Raw genomic sequence first — 12,253 nt, 5'->3', positions numbered from 1 at the left:
TTTTAATTTTTTGCTTTTTGGAGGGAATAAGGCAGGGCAATTGGAGTTGACTTGCCCAAGGTCACACGGCTAGTAACTGTGTCAAGCGTTTGAGGCTGGATTTGAACTCAGGTCCTCCTGACTCCAGGGCCGGTGCTCTATTCACTGTGCCTCTTAGATGCCCTGTGCATGAGTTCTTAACCTGGGTGTTATGAACTAAAAATGTTTTGATAACTGTATTGTAGTAAAAATTATATCATTTGTAGTCCTATTTATTCTATGTATTTAAGATATTATTTGGATAAGGGAGTTCACAGGCTTTTTTAGACTTCTAAAGGGGTACCTGGCACAAAAAAAGAACCCCTAAGAACTTTTTATCTTGTATTTTCATACTCAGAAATATTTGAAGCAAGGAAATTAAATTTCTTTAGAGGAATTATACTCTTACCAAGACATTGATTCCACTGATAATGTTGATTATACTGTTGTGGACAATCACACCTGTAACTTCCAAGAATGTTTTGGTAATCATGCTGGCACTTATGCTTTGCATCATATTCATCCACATCTGCAAGAACAATCCAAATAATATGAGTATCTGACCTTTCACCTAATGCTATTATATCATTTGAAAACAATATCTGACACATACACTTATCATTATTTTGTGAAGAAACTGTGATGCTCTGATTTTTTTTAATCCACACTATGGTAACTTTGAGAATAATACACATATATACAAACCATTCTATTCCTGTACAGACTACAAACCTCTAAATAAAGTATCAGTTTTAGCAAATCATCTGTGGCAACAGAATTCTGTGTCAATTATTTACACTGTATTTTGTTACTTAGATAAATATGTCTTCATTACATATTTTATCAATTTTGAAAATAATTACTATGTGAATCTTATTTTTAAGAAAACACAAACACCAATGAACCACAGACTTATGGGACAAAATTCTACAACAATTAGATGCCAAATTTATTAATATGTATTTTTAACTTGGAAACACTATGAGGAAGTTTTACACGTATGGAATTAATCTTGGGCATATGCATATAGACAGATACACATACATTTTGCATGACACAAACATATATTGTGGAACAAAGTTTAAAATACTCTTTGAGTGAGCAGAGTGAACATGGCAGAGTAGAGGCAGCAACCCAAGTGAACTCTCCTAACATTTCTCTCCAAATAACTTTGAAATAATGTCTCAAATATAATTCTTGAGTGGCAGAGTCAACAAAAGTTTGGAATGAGACTTTTTTCCAGCCCATGATAACTTAGGACGTTGGCAGGAGGGGTCTGTGCCACTAGAGTATAAGTAATCCTGGAGTGAATGTGGTGGCAAAAGCAGTGGTGGGTCTTGGAGACTGATAAAGCAATAGCTTTGGGAGTTCTCAGCCCAGAGATGCTCCTAACTAATGTTGAGAAAGAGATTACAGGGAATCCTTAGACATAAGAGATAAGAGTGGTACAGGAAAAATCTGGAAAAGAAATGAGAATGATGCAAGAAAATTGTGCTCTTTTTTAATTTTGTGTCTTTTTGGAGTGGGGAAGGCAGGGCAATTGGGATTAAGTGACTTGCCCAAGGTCACACGGCAAGTGTTAAGTGTCTGAGGCTGGATTTGAACTCAGGTCCTTCTGACTCCAGAGCCATTGCTCTATTCCTCGCACTACCTAGCTGCTCCAAAGCAAGAAAGTTGTGAAAAGAAAATTAACAGTTTGGTAAAAGAAGCACAAAAATACAGAAGAAAATTACAACTTAAACAAAAGAATTTGGCCAAATGGGAAAAATAGGGGCAAAAATTCACTAAAGAGCTTAAAAAGTAGAATTGACTAAATAGAAAAGGAGATACAAAAGCTCACCGAAGAAAATGATTCCTTAAAAATAAGAATCAGGCAAGAAGAAGTTAATGGCCCCATGAGATAAGCTAGAAATTTTTTTTTTTAAGTTTTGACTTTTAAAAAAAGTGAAGAAAATGTGAAATATATCAAAGGAAATAAATTGAGGAGAGATGATTTTAGAATTCCTGGACTAGCTAAAAGAGACTCAATAAGGTCAAAATGTTTACATTCCTATATGGTGCAAGGGTTATGGGATTTAAAGATCTTCCATGCCCCATTGGACTTGCTGACGTAGCAGGAAGGGGCGGAGCAAGAGGAAGCAGAAGCCAAACTAGAGTTCCTGCGGTGGCTGGCGGTGGCGGCGACGGCGGCAGCAGCAGCAGCAGAGGCAGCAGCAGCGCGAAGCCCTTTTTGCGTTAGCCAGAATTTCTGCTAAGGACTCCTGCTGAGGACTGCCAGGGGCCGGAGCTGCTGGGAGCGCGCTTCCCGGACGCTGGGTGGTTGCTGTGAGTGGGGAGAGGAGGACCTTTGCCTGAGGTAGCCTGTTCTGTTTTAAAGGCTTGAAAATGTGGGTGCTTTCTACTTTATCTACCTGTGCCAATGTCATAACTACTCTGATGGCTATCACTTTCTGGTTTTGGGACTCAGTCTTTTGGTATCTTAATAAATTTTCTAGTTTATTCCCCCATATGGCAAGCATGATGTATTTTGTGATGGATAATTATATCAGCATATCTGTAATCTCCATAGGCGTTGTGAATATGGCATTGCTGATACATATGGTAAGATGACAATTGTAACTTAATCAGCATCTGGGCAGTTAGAAGAAGTCTATATAGACAGAGAGCATGAATGTGAGTCAATTACTTTGAGATGTTCTTAAAAAATGTCAACGGGTAAGGAAGAGGAAAAGGTGGAAGGAAGAGGAATAATTTGTAAAATTATCTTACATAAAAGAGGCATGCAAGGAAGAGCTTTTACATTGGATGGGGAAATGTGGGGGAAGGGGGAAGGTGCATGACTGGCAATATTTGAACCTCACTCTCACTGAATTTCATTCCAAAAAGGAAGAATACATATACACACTGTGTTGGGTATAGAAATCAATCTTACTCAACAGGGAAATAATGTTACAGCATAAAAAAGGGCCAGAGTGGGAGGGATGATTAAAAAAAAGAGTATGGATTAAGGGAGGCAGTAGTAAAAAGCAAAACTGGCTTATGAGGGGTGGCCAGATAGTACAGTGAGTCAGAGCACCGGCCCCAGTGTCTGGATGACCTGGGGATCGAATCCGGGCTCAGACACTTAGCACCCACCCAGAAACACCGGGCCATGTAACCTTGAGCAAGTTACTTAATCCCAATTGCTTTTAAAAAAACTAGCTTATGAGAAGGGACAGGATAAAAATAGGAAAAGAAGGATAAACTGAAGAAAAAAAATATGGAAAAAAAAGTTAGTAATTATAATTATTAATTGGAAGAATTTACCCAAAAAATGAGAGAGCCTAGCAGAAAGGATCAGAAACTACAACTTAATAATATGTTATTTACAAGAGGTGCATTTCCTCTGGGAGTCAAAATGATGGAGTAAGCAGTAAATTGCCAAAACTCTCCCATATTCACATTCAACCGTGAAATAGTGGTCCAAAAGAACAAAACCAGCAAAAAATTGGGGGAAACAATCTTTGAGTCCAAGAAACTTGGAAGACTTACAAGAAACATCTGTCTCAGGAAAAATGGGAGCATAGACTTGGATAGGAAGCATCGTAGCAAGCCATCAGTAAGCCCCACCTCAGTAAACCAGTAGGAGATTCTGAGCATAGCCAGGGAAACAGGCAGATTCCAGTTCTGAGAACCACCACATGACCACATGCTTAAGCATAGCCCCAGGCATCCTCTAGCTGTCAGACTGCATGTGCATAATCCTGAGCAAATAGATAAATACCAACCCTACATGTGCCTAAGAAACCAGGAAATTGCCAGCACCAGGCCCCGGGAACTTGCTTTAGCATAGCCCTGGGCAAACAGGCAGCCACCAGCAGCCAGACTGTGAAAATTTTAATGTAGCCCCAAGGAAATGCAGAAACACCTCACCAGCCTCAGCACATACTAGACACAACACAACCAGGACCCTGATTCAGCACCAGGTAAGTTGTCAGACCCCTTTGGCCTGCAGCACCAGACATGAGCACCCCAAGTGGGCCTCAGAATCAGCACAGAACCAGATAAACAGTCAAGACCTGCAATCAATGGTAAAAAAAAAGGCTGAGACAGTGCCCTTTACCCTGGGTGCCAGTACTTAAATTAAAAAAAAAAGAAAAAAAGTCCAAAAGGATGAGCAAAAAACAAAGAAAAATCTGACCATAGAAAGTTATTATGGTAACAGGGAAGACTAAGACACAAACTTGGAAGAGAACAATAATGTCAAAACATCTATGGAGAAAACCTTAAAGAAAAATGGGAAGTAGTCTCAAGCCCAGAAGGAATTCATGAAGGAATTTTAAAAGTAGCTTAAAAATCATATAAAACAGGCAGAAGAAAAACTGGGAAAAGAAATGAGAATGATGCAAGAAAAGTATGGGAAAAGAGTCAACAGCTTGGAAAAAGAAAACAATTGCTTGAAAAAGTAGAAATGGTCAAATAGAAAGGGAGGTACAAAAATCCACTGGAGAAAATAACTCTTTAAAGAGTACAGTTGGTCAAATAGAAAAGAAAGTACAAAAGCTAATTGAGGTATATAATATTTTAAAAGTTAGAATTGGGCAAGTGGAAGCTAATGACTCTATGAGACATCAAAAATCAATCAAACAAATTCAAAAGAATGAAAAAAATGGAATAAAATGTAAACTACCTCATGGGAAAAACAACTGATCTGAAAAATAGATAAGGAGAGACAATATCAAAATCATTGGACTACCTGAAAGCCATAATCAAAAGGGGGACGCAGACAGCATCTTTCAGGAAATTATCAAGAAAAACTTCCCTGATGTTCTGGATCCAGAGGGCAAAATAGGCATTGAAAGAAAACATCGATCACCTCAGGAAAGAGATTCCAAATTAAAAGCTCCAAAGAACATTATAGCCAAATTTCAGAGCTATCAGATCAAGGGGGAAAAACACTACAAGCAGCCATTAAGAAGCAATTCATATCAGGGAACCACAATCAGGATCATGTAAAACTTGGCAGCTGCAACACTAAAGGATCAGAGGTCATAGAACGTGATATTCTGGAAGGCAAAGGATCTAGGACTACAATCTAGAATCACTTACCTGACAAAATTAAGCATAATACATGGGGAAAATGGTCGTTCAATGATATAGAAGGACTTCAAAATTTCACATGGAGAAGATGAGAATTATACCAAAATTTTGTTCTTAAATATGAAGACCCAAAAGAAGCATAGACAGGTAGAAAGGGAAAAGAAAACATAAGAGATTCAATAGAGCTAAACTACTTATATCTCTATGTGGAAAGATGATAATTGTTGTTAAATAAATGTATCACTAGTAGTAAAACCAGAAGGAATATACATAGAGTATAAGGTGAATGTGAGGGAATAACATAAAACATGAAGGGATGAGAAGGAGGAGTGCACTTTGTACAGAAGGAAGGAAGAGGCAGGAAAGACTTATTACAGTGGAGGGGAAGATAGGGCATTGCTTAACCCTGACCCTCATCAATCAGTACTGTCTCAAACAGGGAATAATATACATAATTGGCTGAATATAAGAATTTATCTTACCTGCCAGGGAAGTAGGAGGGGAGGAAATTAAGTAAAGGAGGAGGTGGGGACTGACAGACGGGAGGGCAGATCAGGGGAGGTGATTGACAGAACCAAAACATTGGTGAGGGAAATAGTGAAAGGAGAGAGAGAACAAACAAAGGAGAGAGGAGGAAGAATAGAATGGAAGCAAATACAGGTAGTAATCATAATGGTGAATGTGAATAGAATGAACTCTCTTATAAAATGGAAGCAGATACCAGAGTAGATAAAAAACCAGAATCCTACAATATGTTGTTAACAACAAACACATTTGAAGGAGACAGACACACAGAGTAAAGGTAAGAGGCTGAAGCAGAATCTACTTTCATTGAAGTAAAAAAATCAGGGGGAAGTAATCCTGATCTCAGACCGGGTAAAAGCAAATTAAAAGAGTAAGAAGTAAACTGCATCTTGCTAAAAGTTACTCTAAACAATGAAGTAATCAAATTTGAAGAGCAAGGATTAGTCTACCTGTCAGATCTATGCTACTTTCATTATATCACTGTGTTAGAGAGGTCAGTGTTCTAGTAACTCCCATTTTTTCATCTTAACTAGTTATATAATTAGGTGAAATCGATTCCTATCTTCTTGCTGTAATAAAAAAGTCTTCCATCATGCTAAGAAATTCACAAGATATACTTTGGTCTCTTACTTGTCAAGAAACTAACCAGCTTATTATCAATTACAGAAAAACTGTAATCATTATATTTGATAGACCTTGGTTATTGTAACATTGCTTTCTCCAGTTTTTCCCAGGTGTCTTATCTAAAATATTAAAATAGGCTTTTAACCAGTCTCCCTGCTTTAAGTATTTTGCCATTCCCAACCCATCCTCCATTCAGCATCAGAGCAACATAGCTTTTGGCTATTACCTGTCCTGCATATAGCTGTAAGACCAGTTTAGTTTCTCTCCTGGAAACTTTTGCATTGGGCTTTACTAGTTCTGCTCTCTCTCTCCCATCCTTTGCTTTCCTTTGCTGATGTGGGCTGGAAAAATGACTCACTGTGGCTTCTCTCTGGATATCTGTCTAGTGCTCTTCCCCTATGTTTGTGGGAGTAGTTGTGGGTGAAAGTTAGAATATATCCTTACTCTGTCACTTTGCCAATCTGGTATACAATTAATTTGAAAATATAGTAAAATACTGGGGAAAGTGTGAAATGTTCTGAAAAAAAAACCTAGGCCTTAGAAGCAGCTTTTCAGGCATGATCAGTTTAAACTCCAGAATATATAGATATTTAGCAGAGTTGTGAACATAATCTGTTCTTTTGTAAGAGCAAAAATTACAATATACTCTCAGCAGTAACTATTTGTAGCAGAAATTTTTAAAATCACCTGCTTTTAGTCCTTCCTCATGTTCTAAATCCACTTGAATTTCTAACATTTATAAAATTCCTTAGCTCATCAACTGTCATCTAAAACAAGTTGAAGAGATCATAGATCTTAGAGATGATGAGTGATTTCTGAGTGAGACTGAGGATGCACATAGTACTTAAAGGAAATTCAAATAAGGTCAACAAATATCTACTAAGTGACTACTAGTATTAGCAGTCTATTATGTGTGAGGAGAGTAAGCCTTACCTTAGCCCCAGGCATTGAAATGTCCTAAAGAGCAGCTGAGAAAGTCGAACTTGGAACAGTGGTTTATGATGGAGGTGGCAAGTATATTTATAGGATAGGAACAGCACACTCTAGTGGTAGTCAAAAGAAGAGCAGAAACATACAGGGACATGACAGTAACATGAAGGAGATGGTATGAAGATGAATGGCAGTGGAGACGTGCCACTGAATGAAATAGAGATTGGAAGTATGTTAGGGCTAAAAATAACTAGATTTCTTTCCTTGAACTTTTAGCACAACATCTAAGGTTTAAATTATTGCAAAGACATTTGAGGGAGAGACAGAGACAGAAACACACACACACAGGACTGGTAGTCTTTTTTTTTTTTTTTTGGCTTTTTGGAGGGCAATTGGGGTTAAGTGACTTGCCCAAGGTCACATGGCTATTTTTTGTGTTTAGTGTCTGTCTGAGGCCAGATTTGAACTCAGATTCTCCTGACTCCAGGTCCAGTGCTATATTCACTGCGCCACCTAGCCGCCCCAGGACTGATAGTCTTGAACTTGATCCCACCTTTCCAATTGCAGAGATGTCAATTTATGTAATTGCAGGTAGCATGTTACTGTATGTAATATATTTAAGCATATTTAAATTAGTGGAGAAAATACATTTGAAGATACTGGTTGCATTGAAATATTACATTATTTTTATGTAAATAGAAACTTCTTATCACAAAAGTCTTCCATATTTATGAAAACAGATCTCATTGATCTTTTACTTATAGAACACTTTAACAGTTAGCTTAGTTAATTTGAATTTATAGTGCTTTTTGAAAGAAATACAAGACAATTCATTGAAATGTTAAATAAAGTTATTCTTTGAATACATTAAATATTTAAAATAAGTCATATTTGTCATTAATTCAAACCACTATGTAGACTCACAACTCTTCTACCTGTGGCATATCCTGGGCCATAAGAGCAAATCTTTTTGTACTGAGTAGTTACAGGAAGTGAGCAGAGTTCACATTGGTTATGCCAGCCCCATCCTTCATCACAGCGACACTCTGACTTTGTGACCAGGTTCTGGCTACTGGAAGCCATGTGACACATTGATTGCAAAAATTCAGCAAAGCAAAATCCTTTTCTGTCATCTGCAGGAATAAAGTGGAGGAAATATGCAATCACCATAAAGACCTATTATTTTTATTTACTATCAATATTTACAAATAAACCTTAAATACATTGGTCAATGATTGTCCAAAAAATGGTTTGCAGGAAGTAGTTTAGCTATAATTTTTCCTTTCTTCAAAAAGTTTCCCAAGGACAATCACTGTGTAGTTCAAAGGCACTATTTAAGGTATTAAAGAAAATTTCTCTTAGAGGTAGTAGAGATTGTTTGTAATGTTTGCTTCAGTCTTAGTATGATATTGTCATGAGAAGTCATTAGTATAAGAAGTTTACACATTAAAGCACAAAGATTATCAGGTGCCCCTTAAAGCTAAAAAAACAACAACATTATTTTAACAAAAAGTTTACTAGATTTGACTCAATGTGATAAGGTAGTTAATTACTCCAAAAGAACTTCCTCAATGATCACAGGAACTTCCTTTCAGTCTTTATTGTTGAACTGGTAATTTCTACTCTTTCTCTTCCACGAAAACCAGCTGTTGACTGTTGTCCTGATCCTTCCTTAGTCATATCCCTTCATCTCACCTTGTTCCAAAGTTTGTCAGGGTTGGAATCTAAGATAATCTGCCCCTTGCTTCCTCCCACAATCCCAGTTTCTCATTTCCCACTTTTGCCCCCTTTCCAGAGATCCCTTCCTTCTCCTCTCCTCTCGCTACACTCTACTAGTCTCTGTCCTGATGATATTTAGTTACTTTGTGGGGAGCCATTCATTACAAGTGACTTGGATTCCTCACAGTAGATGTGAAGAGAGCTTTACTTTCATTACTTGGCAGAAATAAGAATATATGCAAGCACAGCACACATACACACACAAAACTACCACCACCAACACTGCCACCACTACCACCAAAAAAAGAATTTCAGAACAGCTAAAATGAAGCCCACTTAAAAGAATGGAAATATTCAATTTGGTTTTGATCCACTAACTAAAGAGAGTTTATGGTTTTAAAGAGATAGTGTTATCTTTCTCTTTCCCTGAAGGAAAAATCTTACAAGAGGAAAGATGTGTGCAAGGGCTTTGAGAGAGCTTGTAGCAAGCATGAAGGTAGGAAGGGCTGCTGGGAATAGAAAGGCCACAGTGATACTTCCTCAAATCTCTACACCTGATAGAGCAGCTTAAAAGTAGAAAGAGATATGTCTGGGCAGATTGGTTGCTGTTTGCCTTTGCATTCTGAAGAATTGATGGTAATTTTTCCTGGCCCTCCTCCCCCCTCTTCCCTTGATCAGGAAAATATATGTTAAGTCCAAAGCCTATCTTTTCTTTAAAATTTATTTATATTTCTATTCAATTAGCATTGAAAACTTATACAAGGGTGATAGAAAACAACAATTACTTATTTTATGTATTTCAGTATTGATAACATGATGTGAGAGACAGAAACTAAGACAGGCATTAAACACACAGAAAATGGATTCACTGAAGCTGCTAGGAACTTTTTCTCTGGAGTCTCTGGAATAAAATGAAAAAGAATCTTATTGATTTATGTTTAAGTTCAAAAAGAGGAGCAGAAGCATGAATATATTTTACTACTAGAAATAGTGAGCTCAGTTGTAGTTTCTGTCTGGTGAAAGAATTTGGGTTTGAGCCATCACCATTCTTTTTCTCTGACCATGAGGGTGATGACTAGAGACAAAGTCAAAGAGAAGGAGAGTGACTGGAAAAGGCTGGTGAGATCTACATTTTAAAGGTGGAGGCAAAGGGAGAGGGAGTAAAAATCCTACCTCCTTCAGCAGTCAAGTAGAATCTTTTTAGTTAATGCAAGAAGCACTTTGAGAAAAACCTACATGAATGATGAAGGTGTTTGTAGTCTCCCAAGTTTAAACTATGAATTTATTTTCTCTTTTAAAAAATAGTTAGGGGGACGGAGCCAAGATGGCGGAGTAGAAGCACGACCCTCCCGCGGCTCCGGCTTCCACCCTCCCCAATCCATGTAAAAAGGGGACTCTAAACAAACTTTGGAGCTGCAGAACCCACAAAATGACACAGAGAAGCTAACCTCCCGCTGAGAACAGCCCGGCAGGCTGGCAGAAATTGGCCAATGCAACGCTCTGGGAGCGGAGCCCAGCCCCATGCCGAGGCTTTAGCCCCAGGGCGGGCCTGACCAGCCGCCAGCCAGAGGGACTCCAGATCAGCAGGAACTGTGGCCGTTTCCAGATTTATCAATACATAGATGCGAAGGACAAGTTCTAATAAGGAATAATAGCGGGCGACGGCGCAGCGGCCTGCGCGGGAAGGTGCGGCTGTGGCAGCGCAGCGGGCGCAGGCCGGGAAGGCGCAGCGGCCTGTGCGGGAAGCAAGCCTGGAAGGGGCCTGATCAACTCGGAGGGCAAGTCTTCCCACCAACCACAAGGTCCACTACCAGGCCTATCACCAAAGGGCTGGGACTGGAAAGAGCAAGGTAAGAAGCAAATACAGGGGCCCCTATACCAGACAGCAAACACTCCTGGGGCTACCACTTCATAGCCCAGAAATCTTTTTTTTTTTTTAAAAGAAAGCCCCTTTCAGGACCTCCAAAGACAAGGATGGCAGAGTGAACCCCACTTGCTCCAAACCCCCCCTCTGACCCTGAAAATATAGTAACTCTTGCCCCAGGGCAAAACCCTCTACAGTAAAGGCTTGGGATCCTAGAGGAAGGGCGTTGCTAGGACACTGCCTCAAAATGGGTAGAAAGCAGACTACAAAGTCAAAGACTCTAGAGTCCTACTATCCTCAGAGGGAGGAACCAACCTCAGAGGGAGACACTGTGGACTCCACACCCACAGCTAAGATTTCAACAGGGAATGGATCCCAAGCACAGAAGGCTCTCCTAGATGAGATCAAAAGGAACTTTGAAAGCAAAATGAAAGAGATAGAAGACAAAATAATTAATTCTCTCAAAACGAAAATAGCAGAATTCGAAAAACATTATAATGAGGAAAACATCTCTCTAAAAAGAAAAGTGTATGATATGGAAAAGGAGCTTCAAAAATTAACCAAGGAAAATGATTTGCTAAAAACCAGAATTAAACAAATGGAAACAAATAACTCTATGAGGAACCAAGAATTAGCCAAGCAAAACAAAAAAATGAAAAATTAGAAAAAGAGGTAAAATACCTCAAAGAAAAAATAACTGACCTGGAAAACAGATCCAGGAGAGATAATCTGAGAATCATAGGCCTACCAGAAAATTATGATGAAAAAATGATCCTGGACAACATTCTCCAAGAGCTCGTTAAGGAAAACTGCCCTGAGATACTAGAACCTGAGGGGAAAATAAAAATTGACAGAATCCACCGGACACCTGCTGTAAGAGATCCCAAACTGAAAAATCCTCGAAATGTTGTGGCCAAACTCCAGAACTACCAGATAAAAGAGAAAATACTTCAAGTGGCCAGAAAGAAATAATTCAAATATCGAGGGTCCACAGTGAGGATTGCACAGGATTTGTCAACCTCCACACTGAAAGATCGGAGGCAATGGAATACAATTTTCAGGAAGGCAAAACAGCTCGGATTACAACCAAGGATCACATACCCAGCGAGACTGAGCATATTCTTCCAGGCAAAGAGATGGTCATTCAATGATATAACAGAGTTCCAGACCTTCTTGATAAAAAAGCCAGAACTCAATGGAAAATTCAACCTCCAATTACGAGAAGCAACAGTGACTTAGAAAGGTAAACAAGGAGAACACACATCATTTTAGAGGGAAAGAGGGGAGGGAGAGGAGCTTCGCATGAGATCTGTTCCTGTCATTCTTGATGCGAAGAAAAAATAGCATACCTCATTAAGTATAACAATATCCTACAGGCAGTAGGAGGGGGAAAGGGTTACAAAAGGGGGGTGGGAGTGATTTGTAGGGAGGGAAGTAGTAAGGGGAAAAGGGGAGGAAAAGGGAGGGGGGCCGAAAAGGGAACACTGAGGGAGG

At 39.0% G+C, this 12,253-nt stretch overlaps 1 protein-coding gene across 1 annotated transcript in view; it reads right to left on the bottom strand.

The window, feature by feature from the left end:
• The window catches only part of LOC138161219 (fibrillin-2-like), a 152,583-nt gene that overhangs the window by 22,118 nt on the left and 118,212 nt on the right, over nt 1-12,253 (bottom strand). Inside the window, 2 exon segments of the mRNA XM_069088046.1 lie at nt 428-547; nt 8,112-8,309. Coding sequence (XP_068944147.1) covers nt 428-547; nt 8,112-8,309 — 318 coding nt within the window.

The sequence above is a fragment of the Petaurus breviceps genome, unplaced genomic scaffold (assembly GCF_028583685.1).
Source record: "Petaurus breviceps papuanus isolate PSGF00001 unplaced genomic scaffold, PetGlider_PUasm1.0 184, whole genome shotgun sequence".
NCBI classification, from domain to species: Eukaryota; Metazoa; Chordata; class Mammalia; order Diprotodontia; family Petauridae; genus Petaurus; species Petaurus breviceps.
The sequence above is the reverse complement of the archived record's forward strand: the minus strand, read 5'-3'. Positions and strand labels throughout refer to the sequence as shown.